Source organism: Leopardus geoffroyi, chromosome D2 (assembly GCF_018350155.1).
Source record: "Leopardus geoffroyi isolate Oge1 chromosome D2, O.geoffroyi_Oge1_pat1.0, whole genome shotgun sequence".
NCBI lineage: Eukaryota > Metazoa > Chordata > Mammalia > Carnivora > Felidae > Leopardus > Leopardus geoffroyi.
In genome coordinates this window covers 59,042,706-59,070,490 of record NC_059334.1, presented here as the reverse complement: position 1 = coordinate 59,070,490, position 27,785 = coordinate 59,042,706, and the positions used below count along the sequence as shown (strand labels likewise).

Genomic DNA, 27,785 nt, shown 5'->3' with positions numbered 1-27,785 from the left:
CCCAAAGATAGAGTATGGGCTAAGGTTAGTTCCAGGGATCCACCTCCAGCCACTTCCTAGAAGCTGTACTGTCATCATATCCACAAGACATATTTCTTTGGAACATAACACGATTCTTGTTTATACAGTAAAATGAGGGACGTTCCCCCAAACGTTAGGCCACCAACGTTCTAGAGAAATCAGTTCACTGCTATGCCTCCCCTAGTATGGAAAAGCAAAAATATGCCAACCCCCCCCACACACACACACAAAAACCGAACCAAAAAACCAAACAAATTGCCCTTCAAGGTCATCACTTTTCTATTTTCAATAAATCTCAATACAGTAGAAAAGACATTGGCTTAGTTCCAACAGCCCTTATCTGAGGGCAAGTCCTGGCTGTGTGATTATAGGCACTGAAATGATCTAATCCTTACTTCTCTGTAAATGATGCTGTTCCTTCACAGGGCCATGGATTTATAATGGATATGAAAAAAATGTTTTATAACATTTCATAAATGAAGCACTGCCTAAACATATAAAGTCAATTTTAAATTCTATTTTAGTAGCAATATTAATTTGAATGAAAGTCTTATTAAAATCACCATTTTAAAAATTCTTTGTGGATTGTAACAGTTGTAAACTTGGAATATATTAAGAATCAAAAATAGTGGGAATGAGTCAACACAATTGTAAAAGTAAGTGTACATTCATAAAAATGGCTGAGACAGCTTGGTTATTGACCTCATATCCTGCAAACAGAAATCCAGTATCTCCAGAAGAAATAAGGGGATTAAAAATTGAGGCAAGACATGGGGCGCCTGGGTGGCTCAGTTGGTTAGGCATCCAACTTCAGCTCAGGTCATGATCACAGAGCTCATGAGTTCGAGCCCCACATTGGGCTCTGTGCTGACAGCTCTGAGCCCAGAGCCTGCTTCAGATTCTGTGTCTCCCTCTCTCTCTTTGCCTCTCCCCTGCTCACATTCTCTCTCTCTCTCTCTCTCTCTCTCTCTCTCTCTCTCAAAAAAGAATTAAAAACATAAAAAAAAAAAAATTGGGGGAAGACCAATCCCAGTGTGAGGGTATTCAGGAATTCAAAAGACTTGACCAGACTTGTGGGTTAAAGACATTTGGACTACCTGTCTGGGTTTCTCTCTCTCTCCCCCCCCCCCTTTCTTTTTTTTTTTACTTAAAAAATTTTTTTAATGTTTATTTATTTTTGAGAGAGAAAGAGACAGAGTGCAAGTGGGGGTGGGGCAGATTGAGAGAGGGAGACACAGAATCTGAAGCAGGCTCCAGGCTCCAAGATGTCAGCACAGAACTCAATGCGGGGCTCGAATTTGCAAGCTGCGAGATCATGACCCAAGCCAAAGTCGAATGCTCAACAGACTGAGCTACCCAGGCGCCCCTCCTTTTTTTTTTTTTTTTAAAACGTTTATTTAGTTTTGAGAGACAGAGACAGAGCATGAGCAGGGAAGGGGCAGAGAGAGAGGGAAACACAGAATCCAAAGCAGGCTCCAGGCTCTGAGCTGTCAGCACAGAGCCCAACACAGGGCTCAAACTCACGAACTGTGAGATCATGACCTGAGCTGAAGTTGGATGTTTAACCAACTGAGCCACCCAGGCACCTCACCTGTCTGGGCCTCTTGGTGAGTCAACATCTGCTTGGGGAAGACAGTGACACATGGGTTTTAAGAGACAAATGCAAAGGAGAAAACCAAGAACTATAAAAGAGAAATCACTATGATGGAACTCTCTAGTGGTACAAGAAGGAGGGGAAGAAAAGGCAGTTGATGTTTAATGTTCTGTTCTATAAAAAGTCCTATCTCCTTATTTCTGAATTTTCTCCTCAGGCTTGTAGTCACTGACTGTAACTACTCTATTTTCAATCCTTTTTATTTATTTATTTTTTATTTTTTTATTGAGATATGATTGATTCTATTTTCAGGGATGAAATGAGATTTCACCTTGGCATCTAGGACACAAGGAAAATACAGTTGCCCTGAGAAAGCAAAATGTTAAAAGCAACGTGTTAGAAGATTAGCAAAATCATCATAAGGAAATGGAAAATTTCAAGTCTGCAGAACTCAGTAACCAAAGTGACTGTATTTATAAAACGAGAGAAGGAGTTGGGCAGAGAAGGGGTGGTCAGATGCTAAAGGTTAGAAAAATCAGTCTCTAGGCAAAAGTGGGTCAGGGAGACAGAGTCCTGGCCCATAGAGAATTCTAGTCTATAGCAACATTATAATCTGAGATGGATGCACCAAGTCTTGTGAACCCAGCTTCATGTAATACCCAGTTTAAATGTTGGTGGTTTTAAGAGTTTGCCCTTGGCCAACTTCTTTTCTGATCTTACATTCTTTCTGATTTTAGTATATGTGCTGCATATACAAGTACCCTGATCTTACATTCTTTTCCAAGGTGTTCTCACTTTGTCAGGAGAGGCAGGAAGAGAGGGACAGGCATGCAAGCCTTCAAGGGTGAAAGGCAGATCCTGGGCAGGGGACAGCTTACCAGCTCTCCTCTGGAGAGTATCTCCCTATGTCCCCAAAACACACACACACCCTTTGTCTGTGAATCTGCTTTTCACAGTTTTCAAAGGAACAATTAAAGGAAGCTATCTAGTTAGTCAGAACCAAGTGTTAAGGGTCAGCTAGCATTTCCATCAAATTTTTTTTTAATCTTGGGATAAGTGCTCACACCTACTAAGGGGATTTTCTGCGGTGAGGTCTGACACAATCCACTTACCTTCTTATATACGGAAGCCATGATGGTTGCCCTCACACTTGTCCCCAGCATGAAGCACAGGTGAAAGTAATTCTGAAGGCAGAGAGACTGGATGAGGGCCACAACAAAGAAGAGGACCGAATAGAGATATCCAACCCACACATACGCGTCTCGGTTATTTGCAAAGGAGATCATCAATCTGCCAAAACAAAAACCATGTAAGTGATGCTCATGAGGTCTCCAAGGACCCTTCACATTGCTCAGCCAGAGCCAGCTACCCTACCCCTGCCCTGCAGTTAACAGAAGTGACCAGCATTTTCCAATGCCTTTGGAAGACCTGAACTCCACAGTTATGCCACTGTTCTCACTTTTGCTTGGAGGAATAGCAACGACAGCTTAGAGTTGATGAGCCATGGCTGTGAACAGGGTTAATGAGAAAAACTCTACTTACAGCTGCCACTGCTATGCTTTGGCCCATTGTTCCCCCAGCCCCTGGTAAAAGACGTCGTGTGGGATAAATGGATTCGTTCTTGGACAATGCAAGCCCGAAAAGTATCCAGCATGAGTTAGAACTTGTCCCAGAGGGCAGCTCATCCCATAGATTCTGGCAGACCGTGAAGTCTTGTCATGATTAACCTGACCCTCCCACTGAAGGCAGTGGCTGGAGAGATGGAGTTACAGACACTAGGTACAAGGCTGTGTTCGATTTGCTGCCCACCTCTTGGGCATGGCTCTTCCTATATCAGTTCTGTTTACAAGAGCCCCTAACTAGTATCTGGCTTCCTAGGAGGAGAGAGATGTAGAAAAGGGGAAGGCCAAAAGATATAGCATTTTAGAGCTTGAAAATGGCCTTGCGTTTTTCATGAACATAGCACTGCAAGGTGGAAGGCTATCATGAGCATTTAAAAAAATGGGAATTTAATATTAAGCCCCTGCGTGCATATACAAGGGACAAGCAAAAGGCAGAGGAGGTCCTGAAAGGATAAGGAAGGCCCAAGACTCACTTCAGCAGCTGAGGATTCAGAAACATGAGGAGGTCATGCATCAGCTTCAGTAGGAAGGACTTCAAGAATATGACGTAGAAAGTTTTGAAGAGAGTCTTGACCAACCAGGCCTTGGGAAAGTTTTCTGTAGTGCCAGACTTTTCTTTCTTTTTAACATCTTCCTAGGTATAAAACCAAACAACAGTGCCCACAGGGCTATGTAGTGTAAAACTTTGTCTTGCACCGCACAGCTCCAGAGTTTTTAGCCTCTGAGTCCTGTCACCTTCTTTGTACAGATTTTGGTCTTCTCACTGCCTGGTTACCATCCACCCTTTCAGCCGCCATCACTGGTTCCCTTTTCCCCATCCTAACTGATACCTGTAATCTATTTTGGGTGAGAAAACCAGGCAACTAAACTGGTGAGAATACCACATAAAAACAAAGAATAGACTCCAAGTGGCAGCCTGGAGGGTAATCCTGAGAGTGAAGGGTGACAGTATATTTTTTTGATGTTCAGAAGTCTTTTTGGTTTTTTATCACTTATGGTTGTTGTGGGTTCAATTATGTCCCCCCAAAAGATACGTTGAAACCCTAATCCCCCGTACCTCAGAATGTGTCTTTATTTGGAAATAGGGCCTTTGGAGATGTAATCAAGTGAAGATGAAGTCAAGAGGGGGTGGGCCCTACTTCAATATGACTGGTGTCTTCATAAGAGAAGAGACTCAGATATAGAGAGGAGATGGTCATGTGATGACAGAGGCAGAAATCGGGGTGATGCATCCACAAGCCAAGGGACAGCAAAACCGGAAGGTAAAAGAAGCAAGGAAGGTTTCTCCCTTACAGGTTTTGGAAAAAACATGGCCCTGCTGATACTTTGATTTTAGACTTCTAGCTTTCTACCTGTGACACAAAAAGATTGTGTTAATTTTGTGGTGTTTTGTTAGGGCAGCCCCAGGAATCTAATACATGGGGCATTACCACTCACTTGCCAGTGTCTTCCTTTTCCTATGATTTGACCTCTTTATTACATTCTCCAGGGTCCCATCAGGCCCCAAACTCCAGCTTCTCAGCCTCAGTTTCCAGGTTTTTCTACCAGTGACATCCTCTTGTAATTTTGTCACTGAGATCCCATCTGATCAGTCTCTTTTGCCCCCACCTGCCTCCCAGCTTCCACCCTTGCCCCCCAACCATCCATTCTCCCAGCAACAGCCCAAATGGGCTTTTAAGAGTATAAATCTGGTCACATTACTCCTCTGCTCAAAGCCTTCCCCTAGCTGTCCATCTTTGTAAAATAAAACCCAGATTCCTAACCATGGTCCCTAAAGGTCTACACAGCTCAGTCCCTGTCTACTTCCCTGAGCTCATCTCACCACCTGTTCAGCCTCTCCCTCCATGCCCCAGAACTTTCTTGAAGCTCTCTGAATAAAGTGTGTTTCCCTCAGCCTCACATTCCTGTTCCTTTGGACTGGATTACACTTCTTTCTGATGGTCCCCCAGGTGGATTCATCTCAGACTTTAGGTCTCTGCTCAAGTGCCAGCTCCTCTGAGAAGTCTCTCCTAGGACCCTAAAGTCACTTCACACCAAATACATTAACATGTTGTTTTTCTTTTCTCTCTCTCTCTTTTTTTTTTTTTTTTTTTTTTTTTTTTAGAGAGAGAGAGCGAGCATGGAAGCAGGGGAAGGGCAGAGGAAGAGAGAGAGAATCTTAAGCAGGCTCCACACTCAGCATGAAGCCCAACATGGGGCTTGATCCCACAACCCTGGGATCATGACCTCAGCCAAAGTCAAGAGTCGGATGCTCCCCTGACTGAGCCACTCAGGCACCCCGATGTATTTTCTCAATAGCATTTATTACTCTCAAGGAGTAATATGTATTGGTTTATTATTTATTTTCCAGCTCTCTAAAGAGGACTCTTTCAAGCCATTCCTTATGCCCAGTGCCCAAAATAGTCTCTATTACTTGGTACATGATAAATACTGTTGAGTAAATAAATGAATAAATTACCTAATGCTAAAACCCACCAAGGTGCAAATTCTAGTAATGCTAAAATATTATTTTTTTATTTTTAAAGACACATAATAGAAAATTTCAAACATACCCAAAAGGAGAGAGAATAGCACATTATAGTCAAATGTTTCCATCACTAAGGTATTATTATTATGAATACTACAGATAATATAAAATGCACTGTATAAAGTGATATCAAAATGTAAGGACAGAATCACTATGCCACTGATGTCCTTCTGCTTGAAGACATAAAGCACACTCACACAGACACTCATGAGAAAGTTACCAGGACAAGGATATCTTGGCTTTGACTCTGATTCTTGTTCAAGCCATGCAGCCTGTCCCTGGAGTTCCCCTGTGCTCTCCCCTGCTGTCGTCTCTGGACTGCCTTCCTGGCCTTCTGCAGCTCTCGTGCCATACATTTTTCAAACTTGCTGACCAGTGTCTTCGTTTTAATCTTTTCATCAAGATCCCAGACATCTTCGAGTGTCAGAGGTTGCTTGTAGCCTTTCAGAACAATGCTGGAACCAGAGTGACCCATAGGCTGAGACCATACATGTGGAGTTGGGGGGGGGGGGGTCCCTTGCTGCTTCTTTCAAAACCTGCTCCCTGGTTCAGAGATGGAGGGGCAGAGGATGGGAAGAGGGCCAATGCCCCATCTTCTGGCCCTTTGAACTTGGCAGAGGAGTGGGGAGTGCGGAAAACAGATATGAGAGGTGGTGGAACATGGAAGAAGATGAGGAAAAGGGAAAGAGGGGCGGCACTACTGAATTAAAAGCCAAAAGAGCATCACTTCCTCCCTATCCTTCCTCCTCAAACACTGGCTGCCTCTCTGCCACTCTGGAATCTCCTTGAGGGGCTTTCATGCTGCCCTTAAGGAACTGAGCAGCCCTGCAGGCCTCCTCTATACGGTCTCCCTAGATCAGGGCCCATCAACCTGGCATTTGAGGACATGGATACAAAATAAATTATATTTTTATCTTTACCAGCTTCTAACTGAATTTTAGCCTTTCCTTAGGACATGAACGTAGGCTACCAAACAGTTGTAAAAAGGACTGCCTGTTCCTTGGACACCAAGGGACATCACAGTGTTTTCATGGCTAAATGACATCATCATTACTTTGAAGTTGTGATCGTGATTAGCCCCATCACTAGATCTTGTTATTTAATGAATTCTTAAAGAAGCACTTGGGTTACTACATCACAAATTTGTGTTTTTTAATATTTAAGTGATTATATTTCAATATATTCGGTTTCCTTTGTAACTCTATATCTTTTACATTATACATTTAAAACATGATTTGAGAAAGGATTCATAGACCTCACGAGCCTGCCAAGAAGGCTCCAGATCTTTTGATAGCCCAGCCATTTCACCCCTTACCCTCCAAATCATGCCACACTGCCTGCACCCAAATTCTCCTTTTCTCGCCCTTCTGCCTCTTTTTCCTAATGTCCTTTGTTTTTCCCTGTGGAACCCCCAGACCACCAAAAGAAAATCCCCCTCCACCCTCTCCTCCACATCCTCTGAAATAAATAGATCCATTACATTAACATTCTTGGACTCTAAGAGGAGAAATGGAGGCCTCAGGAAGCATTTTTAAAATTAAGATTTCCATCACTTTCAGAAGAATGAAGGGGTAGGGATACAGACAGCCCATACTCCGGGCATTTCCTACCTGTCATGCCAACTAAAGGTAATGCTACTCAGAAATGAAGCCGTGAATGATGGATTCTGTAAGACACACACACACAACAAAAAAAAAAAAAAAAAAAGAAAGAAAGAAAGAAAAAAAATAAAAAAGTAATTCAATTTGAAACAGGAACTTTGTGGGACTCTATAATCAGAAACTGATTTTTATAGATATAATGTTATGCTAAAAAGTAGATATAATACTGAAGTAGACTGGACAACATAGATTTATCTGGAAACCCTAAAGTCATTAGTAAAAATCAGATTTTCTGGCATAGATATATGATGAATTGTCTACGCTAAAGATTGGCAGGTCAATGTCAAAGTATTTCCACGCACATAAAAGAGTATTTCCACATGTTAGTCACCCTATTTCCTTAAGCCATAAATGGTCCACACTGCTATATTGTGGGCTCATGTGTCCTCCATGAGCCCTGGGCATCTCAAAGTTATAGGTGTCAAGATACCATCCAGTTAAATACTACATGAGGTAGGCATATTTAGTGTCTCACATTTGAGGAGCCATCTTTTTCTGAAAATGCTGAAAGTATCAGGATCAGGACGTTCAGTGCATAGCAGATGAAGAACAGGCAGGAATAAGCCAGATTAGAATTGTTGCCCTATGGGGGAAAACAAACAAACAAACAAACACAAACAAACCAACCAGAAATAAATGGGCCTTTTTCCAAATTAAGTCTAAATGTCCCATATGTCAATGTTCATGATTAAAACCTATCATCAAATTCCCCTATTCTATCCCAGAGTTCAACTGACTGTATGCCATTTACTCTTAGAAGGTGCTCACCTCTACCTCCTCGTGTCACCCTCTTTCCTCCTTACCTTTAAGAGTGTCCGGATCAGAGTCTGAAACTGGAAGATGCCACAGAGTACTGAGAGAATCCAGAATAGGGACAGGAACCAAGAGTCCTTCTGCACACACCATAGTCTGCTATGTTGGAACAGCAAAACCAGGAGCTAGAGAGAAGTTCACATCAAGTTCTGAAAAATACAGTCACTAACTGAGGACAAGAGGCAAGAAAGAGGCCAGAGAACAAAGGAGCAGTGGGTCAAAGGAGGAGATTGTTATAACTAATCTGGCCAAGCAGAAAATACACACTGCCAAATTGTAGACTTCCTCCCTGATACCACCCATCTTCCTCTTTCAGGGCCTCAGCCTCAGGGCTCTTCTTGGGACCCCCTTCCCCACCCCTATGTCTGTTCACCACACTTGGGTGGGGAGTTAGCCAAGAATACAGAGGGTCCTCTACTGCACTTAATGGAGTTACTTTGGGAGCCAGAGAAGTCTTTTCAAGACCCAAGGAAGTTAATGTCAGGCACTACAGTAGTCCATCTGGGGAGGCAGATTCTGCTGGATGAGTGCAAGCTGTCTATAGGATTTTCTAATAATATCAAACTAAGTAATAATAATAATAATAATAAAAACCACTTGCCTTGTAACAGCTCACTTAAATATAATTAAATGTTTGTTTCCTAGATTCTGTGCCAAACGTGTAAACTAGCATTCTGAAAACAAAGCCACGATTAGTAGCATTTGCTAATTTTTGTGGTGTAGAGATTACTACCACGGTAGATGTCAAGCCCCAACATACAGTCACTAAACAGCGTCGGGAAGAGATGCACACGGCCCTGTGAGCGGGCTCCAGCACACCATGCCTACACCCTTCTTGTTTTATAACAATGGTAGCAAACAATAATGCCTGCAGGGGCCAGGCCATGTTCATTCCCGAGTGAAGTAAAGGTGGAAGACTACACTGAGCAGATGTGTAATCTATCAGGGATGACTGCCACTCAGTGCCAGCTGACCATTGCCCTATGGGGACACACGCCCATAAGTGCCAGGCATGCTGATTTTCCAAGGAAGTTTAGAAATCCACAGAGTTCTGTGGCATCTTCCTCTTTTAAAAAGTGGTGGCAACTAATTCAGTTGTTGTTCAAACACTGCACAGGCCTCCCCAAAAAAACAGCCTGTAGGAGAAATAGCGGTTTCTGTTATCAAGTTTATACAAATAACCCTGGACTCAACGATCCATTGATAAGACTATTGGTCAATTTAAGAATAACATTTACATAACTTTTTTTTTTTTTTTTAACTTCTGAAACACTGTTTATTTCACTGAAACCTGGAGGCAGGGGAATGGGTATGTGAATGTCTGGGACACCAAGCCTAGGAGTGCATGTTGACAACAGGAACATACAGGGCCAGGGTGCTGAGGGCCAGCAGTGCTGTCCAGCTGTCCAGGGAACAGAGGTGGACAAAGATCTCTATGACAAAGGTCTTGTAGCACTAAAGAACACCAGTAGAAGTACTGCTGGCTGAAAAGTGTGGTACGGGTCATAGCGTGCAATCATCTAGACCCGGGCGGATGCGTCGATGTAATGGACCAGACTAATGTTGGAGTCCATGCTCTTCTGGATGTACTTCCAGTCAAACTCAGTGCCCTGGGCTCCCACTCAGAGGGGGATGTGGTGGGACATAACGAGCATGTGGTGGCCCAGCCCCGGGCAGCACCCATGACCTGTACTCCCCCTTGCCTGCATTCTGGGACATGACAAGGTGTAGGCCTAATCAGGTCTACCACATCCACGCTGGCCTTCATGAACTCCCCAGTGAACTCATACATGCCGCCTTCCCAGGTGAGGAAAAAAAAGTGGCCAGAAACAGCATCTTGCACAGCTGCACGAAGAGGTGGGTGACCCTGGCCTGCACACATTTCCAGAAGGCATTGTACTAAGGCCACTGCACTTGTAGGTGATGAAGTAAGGGAAGTAGCCCAGGGCAAAGCCATTCCTGAAGTAGAACAGGGTCATGGTGCTGACCTCCTGCACCCACCAGAGTGTGGGTCTCTGCCTTGGCCAGACTGACACTCGCTCATGTATAATTATTAGATGGAAAGATAGGAGGGCATAAGATACGTACCTTTGTCATCAGAGCTAGTATTTACACTAGGGAAAAGGATCTAGAAGTTAGTGTTCAAAAGAATATGAAAAGCTAAAATTTGATACAACTCCATTACCAACAAGTTTTGCCTCATCATAGGCCCCTCAAAAAAGGTAGAGGAAACTGGACTTAGTTTTATTCCAAAAGAGTACATTTCAACCAGATGACTATGAATAGGGAGAGGATAAACAGGGCAGGAGTGGGGCTATGCCTTACCCATGTGCCCAGGTAAAGGCTTGGATTGGTATATCTAATGGCAGGGACCGTGGCTTGTCCAGAGTCTTCTGTGAGTACAAGGGCCAGTTCTATGGCTGCTAGAATAAGAAGGAACCCAACAAGCACCTGAGAAGGAAAAAGACCACTGTTAAGAAGATATCATTCTTTAGAATAGAATGGTTCCTGATAAAGATAATAAAGATAGTATGCAGTGATTCAGAGAACATGTAAGTAATACTGGCATCAACGAATACATGTAGTTCAAGTAATGGAATAAAGATCAATGTATGCTAGGACAGGTTTTTGAGGAATGTTGAGTATGGTGATTTTAAACTCTGTTCATAAATTCTGATATATTCCTTCAAAAGATCTGATATCTTACCCCTTTTGTTGACTGTGAGCTTAGTCACTCATTTCTAAAGAGTAGAATATGCTAGAAGGTCATAAAACACAATATGGCTTCCTCATTCTCTTTCTCAGATCACTTACTTCAGGGAAAGCTACCAACATCATCATGAGGATATTCAAGTAGCTCTATGGAGAGATCCATTTGGTAAGTAACTGAGACCTTTTGCCAACAGCCATGTGAATGAGTCATCTTAGAATTAGATGCTTTAGCCCCACTCAAACCTTCAGATGACCTTAGTCTCTTCTAGCATGTCAGCTGCAACCTCATGAGAGACCCTAAAGCAGAACCCAGGTAAGCTGCTCCCAAATTTCTGACCCACGGAAAAACTGAGAGAAGAAATGTGTTTTTAATAGCTAAGTTTGGAGTAATTTGTTACACAATAGGTAATAAAAATAGATTTGAAAAGGGAATCCCCCTACCCCAACTGGGATTTCTAGTTTCCTTGGTCATATTCTCTTTCCTTGGTTATTTATTATTCCCCAGCTCTTCCCCATATAACCTTTGAAGTTAACATTGCAAACGAGTGTGACTATGCCACCCTACGAAGACTCCAAGCCAATCAATATTTGTCCTATGAGTTCATAGGACATCATACACATTGTATTGTTCTAAAGAATCACCCCCACCAATCAGAATGAAAAAAGTACTACTTCCACTGAGGAAGTAGCAATTCTCATTCTCAGAATGAAGATCTTTAGTATCCTCTTCTACCCGCATCCCTTCCCATCCATCTATCCCTACTCATTCCCATGTCTCATTCATCCAGAATAGTTCAGGCAGAGATATTGGGCTGCTTGTAATGAAAACCAACCAAGGAGGGAGGTGAATCCATCTGTAGCAGGACCAGTGTTGTTATTTAGCAAGGCATAAAGTCAAAGACATGTTGATAAAGAGAATGTATTTCTCAAGTAGATTAATACATGATGTTGTGCTTTCCTCACCTGAAGCTGTGGGTTTTTTTTCTGGAAAAACACAACAGCTTTTGAAGCATTTATGTTTACCTTTAGGTGACCTGGGAGTAAAATAGAGCAAAAGGTGGAGCTACAGCCCCCAGTCAAGGATGACTTTAGGTCAGGTGAAGGGAATACTAACCAGCTCCTCAGGCCAAGGAAAAAGAGCAGACCCTGCCACAGGCTCACATACATTAAACGCTCGCAAACTGATTAGAAATATACTGAGCAATCCACATCAAAAAGGACAATTTACATTATAGAGAACTCCCACAAAGCAATTTAAAACAAAAACAAACAGTCCAGTGCAACGGGCATAGAATGGAAAATTTGAAGAAAAAAAGCCACACATGGCTTTTAAGCACAGGAACAGATGTTTAACCTCACTGATAATTAGTGCAATTTCAAATGATAACAATATGCAATTTTTCATGTAACTGATTAGCAAATATCAAAAAGTTTGATAAAAATTTGGTGAGACTGAGGAAAAACCTCTATGGAGGTTAATTTTCACCATATATAAAAACTTTGAGCCCATATACTCTTCATCCAGTAACTTCACTTCTAGGAATTCATGCTACAGACACACTCATAGGTACAAAGTTATTTACTGCAGCACTGCTTATGACAGCAGGTTAAAAACCACCTAGATTTCTATCACATGGGGCACATAAGTTATGGGACACCCAAGTAACAGCATTGTTAGTAGTCACTGAAAAGCAAACAGATTCTGGGGTATCTGGGTGGCTCAGCCGGTTAAGCATCCAACTTGATTTTGGCTCAGGTCATGATCTCAGGGTTCATGGGTTTGAGCCCGCATTGGGCTCTGTGCCTAGCATCTTATTCTACATTTCATAACAAGGTCAATTAGGTCAGTTCAGTTAAACAGTGAGTGGTCTTATTTCAGGAGGTGGTCCTGCAGGTGGGCTTTCAAAGTTAGGCCCACAGTGTGTAAACAACCAGGTAGATAATTAACCAGATATACAAGAAAACCAGAAGAATTCATGATCCAGGCTAGTTTTATAGGTAAACAATAAATATTCAAGGACGATTAATCAGAACTAGAATCTAATACCATAAAGGTAATACCATAAAGGAATCTAACCATAAAGGTTTGTTACTGAAACATTTTTTTCCTTTCCGAAATCACCGTCAAAGGTAGCCAAATTAAGACTAACTTGTTTATAGAACAAGTCCAGTTTTAACAAACTTGGCCTGTTTACATAAGTGCAGCAAGAACAGTGGCTGGCCATTTAAGTTCTTTTAAATCTGGTTTGCTGGAACTTTTCATAAGGAATTTCAGGTTGAGCCGTTAACAGCCTTTCAAGGCCAAGATACTTGCTATTAGACTCCCCTGCAATACCTATGGATTTGGGTTACTTCCTCTTCTTGAGGCCCCCAAAATATCATGAACCTGCTAGGAAATGACCTTTCCTCCTTACCTGGTAAGGCTCCCAGGAACCCTGTAAACAAGGTACCAGGCCAATTTTTTCCCAACAGGCATTCATTGGCTCCATAAAATCAACCTTAGTTCCTTAAAGCTGTCTGGTCATATTGGAGTCTACGCATGTCTCTCTCAAATAGGACATTCCAGTCAAGGCCTTGATAATACAACTAAATGTTTCCAATGGTGCCATGTTACAAGGAAAAAATATTTTCTTTTGGGGGGGGAGGGGAGAGAAAGAGAGAGAGAGAGAGAATGAATGAATGAATGAATGAATGAATCCCAAGCAGGTTCTGTGCTCTCAGCATGGAGCCCCACTTGGGGCTCAATACCACAAACCAAGAGATCACCACATGAGCCAAAATCAAGAGTCGGATGCTTAACTGACTGAGCCACCCAGGTGCCCCAGAAAACAGATTCTTATTGAACTTCTACAAATAACTAACTGATTTCCCTTATGACAGATTCTTCTAGCTTCACTTAAGCCAGCCACCATAGCAGCTACTATAGCACTGGGTTGATTAATCATAGGGGCAGATACTAAAGTCCTGTACCATGCCCCCAGGAGTCTCTTGTCCCCCAATATCTCGCAGTCGCAACATGCCCACTTTTGCTTAAAGCAGATCATTAGCTCCACTAATTCATTTGCAGAATATGCCCTCATAGCCACTCTCTGACTAGTAGGAATTCCTTCTCCATCATCCCCAGGCTCAAGAGTGGCCTAGGTCTTTGTTTGAATCAGAGGGCTTGCCCGTAAATCCTTTTCCTTCTCCATGATAACATCTTCCTTGCCAGAGAAGTCATCACCCCAGGGATCCCATGCTTTGGGGGCACAAGTCTCTTGAGACACAGTAGCTCTCACTTGGGTACACCGTGGTCTGTGCCCATGCATCTTTGCCATCTTATTTCTAACCCCTACTCCTAACCCTGAAATCTTGCAGACCTAATGTCTGCATTAGAGGAAAACGTGGCTCATTCATCCTTTTCCAAAGCCAACGCTTCTCTGGTCTGTTCCAATTCTCTTCCTTATTCCTAATTCCCAGTCTGTGGCCTATCGCAAAGCACAACTGCCAAGCTACCACCAAAATAGCTCGTTCGCTATCTCGGTTTCCTTTCCCCACCATTGCAAACGGGATATCTGACAATCCCTGGGGCGTTTTCAGGACAGCCCCATACTCACATGCTGATCCAAAATGCTCAAAAAACCTGGCCAAGGCTCTTCACATGGAGGTAGCTGGCCAACCTGGGGTTCCCCTGAGGACAGGCTTTCCCCTGGCACAGCCCCTTTACCCACGCTGGGGTCATTTCCGGTAGCCTGCAAACCACACCAATCGTCAGCGGGTGGAGGAGGGTCAGTAGTGCATCCTTCAGCCTGAAAAGTCACTTTAATACCGAAAAGCAAAGGAAGCCACTCTATACCATTCACACAGAATTTCGTTCAGGGTAATCACTTACAGACAGGGACTAGCGGGCGGATGCCAGCTGATGACCTAGGGCCGTACGCAGCTCTTCTCTACCACCTCCCTCCCCGTTCTCTGCAACTACCTGGACCTTAATCCCCAGCTCTTATGGAGCGAGGAGCATGATGGTGAGGTCACAGGGTAGTTATCTAAAGTGGTTCCACCTGTGCACCAGAGACGAGCCCAAGGTGAAGGACCAAAGATGGAGTCAGTGTTGTAAGCATTCCTACAGTAGTCACCAAAATTAAGAATAACGTTAATAACAATGGGAAATTCTTTTTATATCATCTTAAGCAAAAAGCATAGATTATGAAATTGCATATGCAATGAGCTTAATTATGTTTTAAAAATATGCATAATATGTAATCAAGTTTGGGATCTTGAGATGAGATCATCCTGAATTAGAGTAGGCCTTAAGTCCAATGACAAATGTTGGTCTTACAAGAGAATGGGAGAAGACACATAGGCATGGAAGACACAGGCAGAGAATGGAGTCATGCAGCTATAAGTCAAAGAATGCCAGGGATTTCTGGCAGTCCCCAGAAGTTAGGGGAGAGGCATGGGATAGACTCTTCCTCAGAGCTTCCAGAAGGAACCAACATTATCAACACCTTGATTTCTAGAATGTGAAAAAATAAATATGTATTGTTTAAAAAAATAATACACACACACACGACAGGAATTTCCAGTTCAAGATACCAGATTTAGTATATTTATCTCCCATCCTTCTCCATTCCATTGATCTGCTTTATTACCATGTAATAAATCCATAACAGCACTGAGAATATGAATGGAGAAGGGTAAGCTCAGTAGACCAGAAAAGTTCTAGAAGACAAAAAGCAAACATGTCAATAGTGACAAGAAAAAGAGCAGAGAAAACCATGGCCCAAAACATGTAAGAAAAGGGAGCAGTGAAAGAGGAGCCTGATGCAGACATTACTGGTCGCTGTGTTTGTACCTTCTGTCTGTCCGGGATTCACCCTCTGTTCTTGCCCCTACAAGCCTAGAGTGGTAACAGTTGGCCACTAAGCTCCAGGTCCCCTTTTAGATACAATCTTCTCACGTGATCCTTTTTTCCCTCAGCCAACTGTTTCCCATTTGGGCCTGACTGGTAAATTGCCTACTCAAACAATTGGAAGCTCTGTTGGAAGCTGGACCCATTTCCAACCCTATGAGATGAGTTAAAACCTATCATGTTGGTCCCATTCTCCTGGCCTGTAATTGCTTTGGCCATGGGCTTGCAACACAATTCTGGCCAAAGAGAACTGGGGAACAGCTTGTGGGGACTAGTTTGTGGGGGCTCTGGGGAAGTTTTTTTCCCTCAGTGATAAATGTGATACATAGATCCAGAATATATAAAGAACTCTTTACAACTCAACAACAACAACAGCAACAAAACATACAGAACTCAATTAAAAAATAGGCAAAGGATTTAAAGAATTTTTTATTTCCTAAAAAGGTATACAAATGGCCAAAAAGCATATGAAAAGATGCTCAACATTATTAATCATTAGGGAAATGCAAATCAAAACCACAGTAAAATACCACTTCACACCTACTCTGATATCTATAACTGAAAAGATGAACAGTAACAATTATTGGTGAGGATGAGTATTAGAACCCTCGCACATTGCTGGCAGGAATGTTTAAGGATGCAGCCACTTTGGAAGACAGTTTGTCATTTCCTCAAAATATCAAACATAGGGCTACCATATGTTAGCGGTTCGACTCTTAAGTATATACCTAAGAAAATTGAAGACCTATGTCTGCCCCAAATAAACACAATATAGGAAATCTATCCAATGGTATATTATTTCGCCATACAAAGGAATGAAGTATTGATAGGTGTATAACATGGATGAACCTTGAAAACATAATGCTAAATGAAAAAAGCCAGACACAAAATGCTATATATTGTATGACTGCATTTATATAGAAAATATCCAGACTAGGCATAAATAGAGACAGAAAGCAACTTCGTGGTTTCCAGGGGATAAGGGGAGTAGGACAGAGTGGGGTGACTGTTTAATGGTACAAAGTTTCCACTTGGGGTGATGGAAAGTCCTGGAACTGAAGAGTGGTGATAGTTGCACAACATTGTGAATGTATTTAATGCTACTGTATCTTACACTTTAAATTGGTTGAAATGGTCAACTTCACATTCTATGTATTTTCCTATAATAATAACAATAAAAAAGGAGTGAATTACTGACTCACGCTACAGCATGTATAAATTTTGAAAACATTTTGCAAGTTAAATAGGTCAGGTGCTAAAGGCTACATATTGTATAATTCCATGTCTATAAAATGTTCTGAATAGGCAACTTCATAGAAAGTTGATTAGTAGTTGCCAGGGGAGAGGGGAGAGGGGAGGGAGGGGAAGGGAATGGATTGTTACTGCTTCATATGTCCTGGATCTCTTGGAGTGATGAAGCTATTCTGGAACTAGACAGTAGTGATGGGCACACAATTTTGTGAGTCTTCTAAAAACCACTGAAGTGTATACTTTAAACAGGTGTGTTTTATGGTATGTAGACTATATGTTAATAAAGCTAATTTTTTTAAGTGACACATAGGGGCATCTGATCTCTTTATCTGCCTCTGGACACTGACTGGAGGGTGTGATACCTGGAGCTGCTGCAGCCATCCTGTAATCACATGCTAGCTTGATAATTGGTTCGACAAGCTGAGGCAATCAGAAAAAAGATGAAAATAATCAGCCATCTGCTGAGGTTGCTGAGTCTCTAAAGTAATAAATACTGGAGCTGCACTACCTCTGGTCTTCCTGTTCTGTAAGATAATAAATTCCTTATTTTTAAAGCTAATAGGTGCAACTCACAGGTGAGTCTCCCACTGATAGAAATCTATTCTCTATAGTCAGCCTCTGCCTAGAGTAAGACTGGGAAAAAGGACAGAAATGACAGTCCTAATTGAAGTTCTGTGTACAGAACTGGTACAGTTACGCCAGGCATGTCCTTCTTTCCCCCACTTGCAAATCATCACAAATCCACTGACAACTGTATTTGCCACTGTTGCAGGCTGAGTCTGGAGTTCTTTCTTGTCCAGCGAGAGAGCAGACACAGAACTGAATACGAGAGGGGTTAGTGGCGGCGGGGGGGGGGGGGGGGGGGGGCGGGGAGGAGACAAGAATCCCGAACAGGGGTTTCATCTCTGTATTAATTGAGCTCACAAGATATTGCCCACATGGTGAACGTGAAGAAAACAAGATCTTACACACGTGAAAGTGGAGAGAACAATCAGACAGTAATCGTTAACTTGTGTGTGTAAGAAGCAAAGGGTCAGGGGGCAGGTGGCAAGTGGTTTGTGATCAAAGTACAATAGTATATTGGTGTTCAGTGGAAAGTAACTTCCTGCAGGTGTTATAACAAGTTACTCATGCTTCCATTACAACATCTCACTAGCTAACCTGGGGTGCTTTTACCACGTGGTAGCAGCTTTCTGTCCTAAGCTTTTTTTCTAACCCATTTATATAAGTAGAACCTATTTCCCCACATGCCACCACTACTCCTAAGCAAGGTAAAACAGATGTACTGTCCAAAGAAATGGAATGCTTAAAAACAAAAATGAAAAAGAAGTGGGGGGGCGGCGCCTGGGTGGCTCAGTTGGTTAAGCATTGGCGTTCGGCTCAGGGCATGATCTCCGGTGCATGACTTCGAATCCCAAGTCCAGCTCTGTGCCGACAGCTCAGAGCCTGGAGTCTTCTTTGGATTCTGTGTTGCCCTCTCTCTCTGCCTCTCCCCAACTTGCGTGCTGGTGCGCACATGCTCTCTCTCTCTCTCTCTCAAACTGAATAAACATTAAAAAACAAAACAAAAAAAACGGAATGCTTTTCCTGAGGAGGGGTAGCAAGATAGTATGTGTCTTGGTGCCCCAGAGTAAAACAGTCTTCATTCGGTACAGCACAGGCTACTGCTCTTGGGAGAAGCCAGTAGGTCCACACAGTTGTCCAGTTGACTCAGACTCAGAGGCAGTCTTGCCCTCAAGAAGGGACAGCTGGGGAAGCTGACCTACATAACGGCAGAGGGACCTACTCCAGCCACATACATTTATTAACTTAGTCCCTCACTTATAATTGCAACAAAGAATGCTAATAACCATAAGAAAGTTGAGAAAAGCCAATACTAGCAAAGAAGATAGCCAAGATAATTAAACAGAACAACTGATTCTGGGATAAAACAAATTATTAAGTGAAGAGAAAATGATTTTAAATTATTTTGAAATTAATGTACTAAGAGAGATTTGAGAATACAGTGCATCCATTAATAGGTTGATGTTTAAAAAAAAAATAAAAGGTAGGGATGCCTGGGTGGCTCAGTTGGTTGGGCATCTGACTTTGGCTCAGGTCATGAGCTCACAGCTCATGAGTTCAAGCCCCACGTCGGGCTCTGTGCTGATAGCTCAGAGCCTGGAGCCTACTTCAGATTCTGTGTCTCTGTCTCTCTCTGCCCCTCCCCTGCTCTCCCTCTCTCAAAAATAAATAAACATTAAAAAAAAAGTATATTCAGGAATTAAGAATAATTCTTAGAAACCAAACCTATGATTGTGAAAATAAAGGCTCGTTACAATGACTGGAAGAAAAAATTGGGGAATATCTTAGAACTTAGGTGAAGCAAGAAAAAGAAATTTAAAGAGAGAGAAGTTGAGAAGGAAAATCAATGCAGTGTTCAAAATCCACCTAAAAATAGTTCTGAAAAGATGGAATTTCAAAATTGGAGGAAAGGAAATGAAAGAAGCAATGTATGAAAATTTCTCCAAGAAAGACACGAGTCTTTAGATTGAAAGTGTAGAACCCACTGAATGAAAAAAGACCCATGTAAACAGACTCTCGTGAAATTTCAGGACATAAAGAATAAAGAGGATAAAAGCTTCTAGAGAGGATAACAAGAAATGAGAAGACTTCTATCTCAGTAGCACAGGATGTTGGGGAAAATATAGCAACATCTTCAGAGTTGTTTTTTTTTTTTTTTTTAATTGTTTTGAAGCTAGCATTCCATCTCCAGAAGAACAATGTCAGAAAGCAAGGAGAGTTGCTCTCTGAAAATTTCATTTGAGGATGTTCTCCATATCCAAGAAGTTTCTAATTTCTAATTTCTAATTTCTAATTCTCTCATTTTACACAAAAGGGGCATCAAGATGTAGAATCTAAAATTGATGGCAGATTATTTTTAGGAATGAAGGTAACCAACAGAAAAACTGAAAACAGTCATACAAAATGAGAAGACTGAGAGAAAGGGAAGAAGAAGAAAAAGGAAGCTGAAGGTAGGGCCAGTCAACCAAATTCCTTGTCTTTCACAGAGGACAGAAATGGATCTTTTTTGAAGGTGATAAATCAAGAAATACAGGTATAAACACATAATTTGTGATATGGAGATAACCATCGAAATAATTTTAAATGAAGGCCTCTAGAGAATGATACTGGAGGGTAGAGGGGTAAGAAAGAGACTTCGGCTTTTCATTTTTTTTTTAAGAGAGTGGCAGGAAACATACCAAATGTTAATAGGAGTATAATAGGAATTAATAGGAGTGATAACAATTATAAATAGATTTAATTTTCTTCCTATTTCTCAAACCTTCTACAATAACCATGCATCGTTTTTATAATCAGAAGTACACGCACACTTCTACTAAATAGGATCAGGGAAATATTATCGTTGTTTATAATGATTCCCATGTCCTTAAGTGGTCTTTGTCCCTGATCTCTGATTTATTGGAGGAGCTTCAAGCACACATGGAGTTTACTAAACTTTAAAGAGACACAATCTCACTAGTATTAAAAACAAAGAAGGAAAGAAAAGGAGAGTAGTCTGGTCATATTTAATATCTCTCCATCTTTGCAAGGTCCTCCTTTTCCCAGAGCTTTACGAATGACAAGCACTCTGGTTTAATCTTCTATTCATTATACATGTCTATTTCTACCACTTCCCTGGAAGATAAGTGTCTAGCTTCAGTGTCAGTATTTTCAGGGAATATAACTCCCAGCAGTATATTCTATTTTCAGAAAGTTAGTATTATTAGAAAGTCCTTTAATATATTTAGCCAAAGTGGGCTTCCCTGGAATAACCTTCACCCACTTAGTCTTGATCCTGCTCTCTGAAACTTTTCAGAACAAGCCTGGGAATCTTCTATGCTATATTATGCAATCACTTAAAGATGATTTCCATGTTTCACTGGGTCAACACCAAGTTTATTTTTGCTGTTGCTGCACATCTTGCTTTGACCTCAGAATTTCCACAAACTCCAGAACCACATTCCTCTTTTGTTTCCCTGGGTCTGAATATGAGCTCATTCACTCATTGATTTTGTAATTCAGTTCATTCAATTACCTACTGTGCATCAGGTCCTTTCAGTAAGAATGCACATTTAAGCAAACAAATAAATGTGTAGAATCTCTCACCCTGGTCAAGCAATCTGACTTATTTCAGACAAGTGCAGACAGTTCAGGAAAGTCAGAGAGAAATAGCCCAAAAGCAGGTGGAAGAGGAAATGGAGAAATAAAATCCAGTTGAAGAATGAGCCAAGAAGAAGGTTCTCATAGAAGAAGTAAAGTTTTGCTGTGTGAGGAATTATATTTCGGACTGTTCAGAGAAGAGACCAGTTATTTTGAAATTTTCAAGAGGAATCTAATTTGTGTTTGTCACTCTCAGGGTAGAGGACAAAAAAGGAAAGTATAAATTGTGAATGGAACTCCTGAGACTATGAGCAAGGGTAAGTGAATTATTACCTACAGAAAAAAAAAAAAAAAAGGTAATACATTGATTTTCTTTTCCTCTATAGGGATTTTTATTTATAAAAGTTAGCAAAATGTGATATACCTGTATACCCGTATACCCGTATAATGGAATATTATTCAGTCATATAAAGGGATGATGCACTCATACATGCTACAATATGGGTGAACCATGAAAACCTTGTGCTAACTGAAAGAAGCCATCATAGAAGACCACATATTATTTTAAGATTCCATTTATATGAAATGTCTAAAATAGGGAAAATATAGAGACAGCAAATGGTTAGTGGTTGCTTGGGCTAAGGAGGATGGGGAGATGGGGGTTTCTTTCTGTTCTAAAATTGATTGTGGTGATGGTTACACATATAAATATGCTTAAAAAATAGCATTTAAGTGGGTAAATTGTATGGTTGTGAATTACATTTCAATAAAGCTGTTTTTAAACATTAATTAACAAATATAACTAGGATAGAGTACTGATTTACTCATTACCCAGCCTTATCTTGGAAGCCCAAAAAAAAGACAGTTGACTGATTTTCTTTTTAAAAAAATTTTTTAACGTTTATTTATTTTTGAGACAGAGAGAGACAGAGCATGAACGGGGGAGGGTCAGAGAGAGAGGGAGACACAGAATCTGAAACAGGTTCCAGGCTCTGAGCGGTCAGCACAGAGCCCGATGCGGGGCTCGAACTCATGGACTGTGAGATCGTGACCTGAGCCGAAGTCGGCCACTTAACCGACTGAGCCACCCAGGCGCCCCTTGACTGATTTTCTAACAAAAAGCTCTAACTTATTTTCAAGGTTATTAAAGCGTATTATTCAATGTTCAGAATCTAACACATTCTTGATTTGATCCCTACTTCTAGACTGCATTTAATAACATTCAACAAATTCATACTGAGTGCTAAGCTGTGCTTGGCACTTGGGTCAGCAAAGAGGACAGCAACCCTGCCCCCACTCTTGGGGACTGTTCATTCCTATCCAGAGTCCAACAAAACTCACCACCAGCCCCTGCCTTGGAGAGTCAATAAAACTCCCATTTCGGTTGGCCAAGTTTCTTTCTTCCTTTTAGATTCCAGGTAATCTGATGTCATTGGTATGTGTGCTCATAGAACATTAAATCTAATTGGCATTTTAAAAACCTTGTTTAAGGATCAGGACAGGTAGGGAAAAACAAACAAACAAACAAACAAACAAACAATAACAAACTAGTGAAAAAAGCAGATGGTGGATTTTATGAGGTGGCTTTTTTTCTTCTTTTTTTAAAATTGTTTAAAAATTTTTAAAATTTACATCCAAGTTAGTTAGTATATAGTGCAATAATGATTTCAGGAGTAGAATCCAGTGATTCATCACCTATGTACAACACCCAGTGCTCATCCCAGCAAGTGTCCTCCTTAATGCCTCTTGCCCATTTAGCCCATCCCCTTACCCATAGCCCCTCCAGCAATCCTCAGTTTGTTCTCTGCATTTAAGAGTCTCTTATGTTTTGTCCCCCTCCCTGTTTTTGTATTATTTTTGCTTTCCTTCTCCTATGTTCATCTGTTTTGTATCTTAAATTCCACATATGAGTGAAGTCATAGGATCTTTGTCTTTCTCTGACTAATTTCACCTAGCATAATAATACCCTGTGAGTTGACTTTGCAACCTCAGTTGAATGTCTCGGTTCCCACAAGACCCTTTCTGCATTAATCAGTGCCATTGGCTGAGGGGCTTCTCCCCTAGTTCTTGCTGGATTCTCTCCCACAGCTCCTGTTCCTTCCATATTTCCCTACTTGGGTATATGCCTGTGAGCACTCACCCTACCTCACTCTACTGTCAGTGACTGTCCAGACTCATGGAAGACTTTGGGAAAATGGAAGCCTTATTTCAGACCCAAGTTATGGGAGATGAGTGACGGTTGGATTGCCTGAACCGTGCAGAGGACACATTTTATTTCCACCTCATTGTAGGTGCCAACTGAATTGTAGTCTCCTGATTTATTAGAACAGCTTCAAGACAGGTCATCCAGTATTTGTTTCTCAAATATTAAAAATAACTATTAGACTGATCGATTACTCATCATTGGTGTTTAAAGAGTCTGATATCAATAAGATTTAAGAGTCACTATCATTGTGTAAAAATTAAAGTCACCTTAACTAAGAAATATGGCAAGGGACCAGTGAGCACCTGTCTCAAGAAAGCTGGCTAAAAATAGGGAAGAAGACACTTTAACCACCAACAAAATGTCTCTGTTGTGCACCAAGTAATAGTTTGAAAATAGTGGAGTTCCCATACCTGCTTAGCAAGATAGAGTTTGGTGATAGATGATCTGTTGATCTTGGTTCTGTATACATGAAGAAGCTGCCAAGGGGCCAGGAGCCAAAGGAAACCCAAGGGAATCCACACCAGAACAGTTTGCTCAAAACAAAGTGGCAGGTCTGCTTCTGGGCTATCCAGGAATGAAGAATTCTGGGGACCAAAAACGGAAGGATTGTTGAATATACTCATGTTTTGAAGACAGAAAACCAGTGCGAGACCACCCTCCCCTCCAACCCGTTTCTAAACAATTTTAACTCAGTTCTACATCCATATCTGGCCTGACCCTTTTTTTTTAAATTTTTTTTTCAACGTTTATTTATTTTTGGGACAGAGAGAGACAGAGCATGAACGGGGGAGGGGCAGAGAGAGAGGGAGACACAGAATCGGAAACAGGCTCCAGGCTCTGAGCCATCAGCCCAGAGCCCGACGCGGGGCTCGAACTCACGGACCGCGAGATCGTGATCTGGCTGAAGTCGGACGCTTAACCGACTGCGCCACCCAGGCGCCCCTGGCCTGACCCTTTAACTAGCTGCATTTTCCTATTTATTTCCATTGATATAGCTTCAACATTTAATGACAGTGACTTTTCTGGCCAACCCAACCTTAAAAAGCCTTTCTCTCTAGGCGAATTTCTCCACCAGCTCTTCTCAGGAAACTTCACTACTGCATTTGCCAGGTTGCGGGAAGAAGAGGAATGGACAGTTCCTCAATTCAAACAGTTCCCTGGGATATAGAAACTTGTTCTTCTTCTACTTTTTAGCACTGATTAAGCTCCCTGACAGATGTTCCAATATGCAGCCAGCAGGATGCTTTAGTCACACTATGACATTTAGCCTCCTTTGAGCCAGAGGGGCTTATAGTGATTGGAACCTGAGGGGATTGTTGGCACAGGAGCTGCAAAGGCACTATCGGATGGGAGGCTCGTTCCCAGCAGGTCTGTAGTCTTTACTTTCTGTAATAGGTAGAAGTGTCTTGGGAAGTGGGGGTGGGAACACCAGTTCTTACTTCTCAGTCTTGTAAGGGGTAATTTTTCTCTCCTTATAAATATTTTCAAATTGTTTTTGTATAGTTGTTTGCACAAACTCTTTATTTTTTTTTTTTTTAATTTTTTTTTTTTTAACGTTTATTTATTTTTGAGACAGAGAGAGACAGAGCATGAACGGGGGAGGGGCAGAGAGAGAGGGAGACACAGAATCGGAAACAGGCTCCAGGCTCTGAGCCATCAGCCCAGAGCCCGACGCGGGGCTCGAACTCACGGACGGCGAGATCGTGACCTGGCTGAAGTCGGACGCTTAACCGACTGCGCCACCCAGACGCCCCTGCACAAACTCTTTAAAGAAAACATTGAGGTGCCCTGACCAAGAGCTCTGTCAGATATTCTCAGAATTCTCCAAAGATGCCCTGCTGAGGGCACCTGGGTGGTTCAGTCGGTTGAGTACCCGACTTGGGCTCAGGTCATGATCTCACAGTTCATGAGTTCAAACCCGGCATCAGGCTCACCACTGTCGGCGTGTAGCCTGCTTTGGATCCTCTGTCTCCTTCTCTCTCTGCCCATCCCCCTCTCGCGCTCTCTCTCTCTGTCTCTCAAAAAGAAATAAATATTAAAAAAAAAAAAAAAAAAAAAAAAAAAAGATGGCCTGCTGAGATCCTGGGGCCTATTGAGCCCCACCTGCCTGTGGTATGGAGGTCCTAGCCTGAGGCCCTTGCGGCCCAGGTTCTTTCTAAGATGGGAATGCTAACTTTGCTATCTCATTCTTACTCTTATCTCTCCACCAAGAGATTCTAACTTTAGAATTCAGAAGAATAACCTAAGATATTTAAACTATTTTAACAAGCCCTCCATGTGATTCTGGTGCTGTGCTAGGCATTTGAAGACCACACTTTCACAGAATCATTAAATCCTAGGTTCCTTCTCATTTTCTATTCCACTAAGCCATTTAGTAACTGTTGCTCACCCTGTCTGCCTTGAAATTCTCTGCTCTAATGGTTCCAAAATGGTCTTGGTGCTCGTGACACCCAAATCTGCATCCCTGGCCTCAACTTCCACTCCACACCCCTAACTGCCAGGTCCTCTAGAACATATAGCTATCACTTCAACCTCAGCATGCCTCGACAAAACTCAACCAGGGTCTTCTCTTCTTCCTCTCACCCCACAAACCCCACAACTTTCCCTCCTAATATTGTTGAGATTGGAAGTCTTTTCCCTATTTCTCTTTAGAGAAGATGATTTTGCAGCTAGCTAGTTTGAGAAAAGAGTCTAGGAGGGGCACCTGGGTAGCTCAGCCGGTTAAGTGTCTGACTTCGGCTGAGGCCATGATCTCATGGTTTGTGAGTTCGAGCCCCACATCAGGCTTTGTGCTGACAGCTTGGAGCCTGGAGGCTGCTTCAGATTCTGTGTTTCCCTCTCTCTCTTTGCCCCTCCCCTGCTCATGTTCTGTCTCTCTCTCTCTCTGCCAAAAATAAAATAAAGATTAAGAAAATTTTCAAAATAAAAAAAAGAATCTAGGATATAATAAACATATGTTAGAGAATATGTTACCTCTCCCACATAGAATGTCCTCTGGAGATATTATGACTTATCTTCTCTTAAACAAACAAACAAACAAACAAACAAACCCTAGAAGAAACAAAACCAAATCCTGAGGTTTAGACCACCTGCACATCTAACTTTTCTGGTTCTTATTGGTAGCCACTTGAGGTTCATCTACTATTTGTTCTGAATCTGAGAAGAGTCAACAGTGAAGAGAAGTAGTATTTCTCACCCAAAATGTAGAGTTGCAGAACTTCTCCAGCATGATTCCTGGAGCACTTCTGGAATGAAGGCTCTTTTGTGACTCTGTTGTTTCTTACTAAGTCTTCCTCAGAGAAGGTGGACTCAAGTTGCAGTTCAGGATGTTATCTCCTATTCCGACATTCCAGATAAAATCGTTTCCTGACCTTTCATCCTAACAGCTTACTCATTAACTTGCTCAGATGTTTATTTGCATTACCTCAGTAGCTAGACATGTGACTGAGGGGTCCCAGGGGCAGGTAGACTCACCATCCCCCGAAGAACCAGAAGCCTCTGTAGGTATAGTCTTGTGTAAAAGGAATCACTGGAAAATGTCAGCAGAGGCATGCCTGGGTGGCTCAGTTGGTTGAGTGTCCAACTTCGGCTCAGGTCATAATCTCCCTGCTTGTGAATTTGAGCCCGTGTCTGGCTCTGTGCTGATAGCCCAGAGCCTGGAGCCTGCTGCAGATACTGTCTCCATCTCTCTCTGCCCCTCCCCTGCTCACACACTCTCTCTCTCAAGTATAAATAAAAAATAAACATGAAAAATTTTTGAAAAAAAAGAAAAACAAGAAAAATGTCAGCAGAGCTGGCAGACAACCCAGGAGAGAAGGAGCCTTTCCTTCTCTTGAAGACATATGACCTAAAAAGAGAAGTGTCCATGGAGGGGCAACTATCTTTAAACATGAAGTTTTACTTCTGTTTTAAGGCCTTAGAATTTATAGGAATGAGAAATGTCCTACTCTTCTGGATTTTAAATTAAAAGTTTAAATATAGTATAAACTTTATTTGAAAAACTCAGGTTATAAAATAGTATATCCAGTGTGAACCTATACGTAAATATACATTATGCAACAAAATGTTAACCTTAGCTGTTAGAGTTGTGGGTGATTTTCCTTTTTGCTTGTCTGTATTTTCTGATTTTTTTCCCATAATTATCAGGTATTATGCAATAATATTTTAAAGCAATCTTTTTGTATTGTGGTAAAAAACATGACAGAAATTTTACCATCCAACCATTTCTAAGCGTATACAGTTCAGGAGTGTCAAGTATATTCACATTGTTGTGCAACCACTCTCCAGAACTTTTCCCAACCGAAATTGGGAAATTTTGCCCAACTGAAACTCTATACCCAGTAG

At 41.8% G+C, this 27,785-nt stretch overlaps 1 protein-coding gene and 1 pseudogene across 8 annotated transcripts in view; both read right to left on the bottom strand.

Moving 5' to 3' along the window:
- Positions 1-26,811, bottom strand: part of ABCC2 (ATP binding cassette subfamily C member 2) — a 73,033-nt gene extending 46,222 nt beyond the window's left edge. For 2 of the 8 annotated variants that reach the window (XM_045438542.1, XM_045438543.1), the window contains exons 1-9: positions 26,638-26,811; positions 23,852-24,025; positions 10,564-10,689; positions 8,229-8,363; positions 7,901-8,008; positions 7,375-7,430; positions 5,985-6,219; positions 3,711-3,871; positions 2,728-2,905 (exon numbers count right to left, since the gene is read on the bottom strand). In XM_045438542.1, coding sequence (XP_045294498.1) covers positions 2,728-2,905; positions 3,711-3,871; positions 5,985-6,219; positions 7,375-7,430; positions 7,901-8,008; positions 8,229-8,363; positions 10,564-10,689; positions 23,852-24,025; positions 26,638-26,670 — 1,206 coding nt within the window. In that variant the 5' untranslated portion in view covers positions 26,671-26,811. Of the gene's footprint in view, positions 1-2,727; positions 2,906-3,710; positions 3,872-5,984; positions 6,236-7,374; positions 7,431-7,900; positions 8,009-8,228; positions 8,364-10,563; positions 10,690-23,851; positions 24,026-26,637 lie in introns of those variants that run through there. The other 6 variants (XM_045438540.1, XM_045438541.1, XM_045438544.1 and 3 more) reach the window with 6 other exon arrangements.
- LOC123576943 lies at positions 9,506-10,536 on the bottom strand (annotated as a pseudogene).
- Positions 26,812-27,785: the final 974 nt, after the last annotated feature.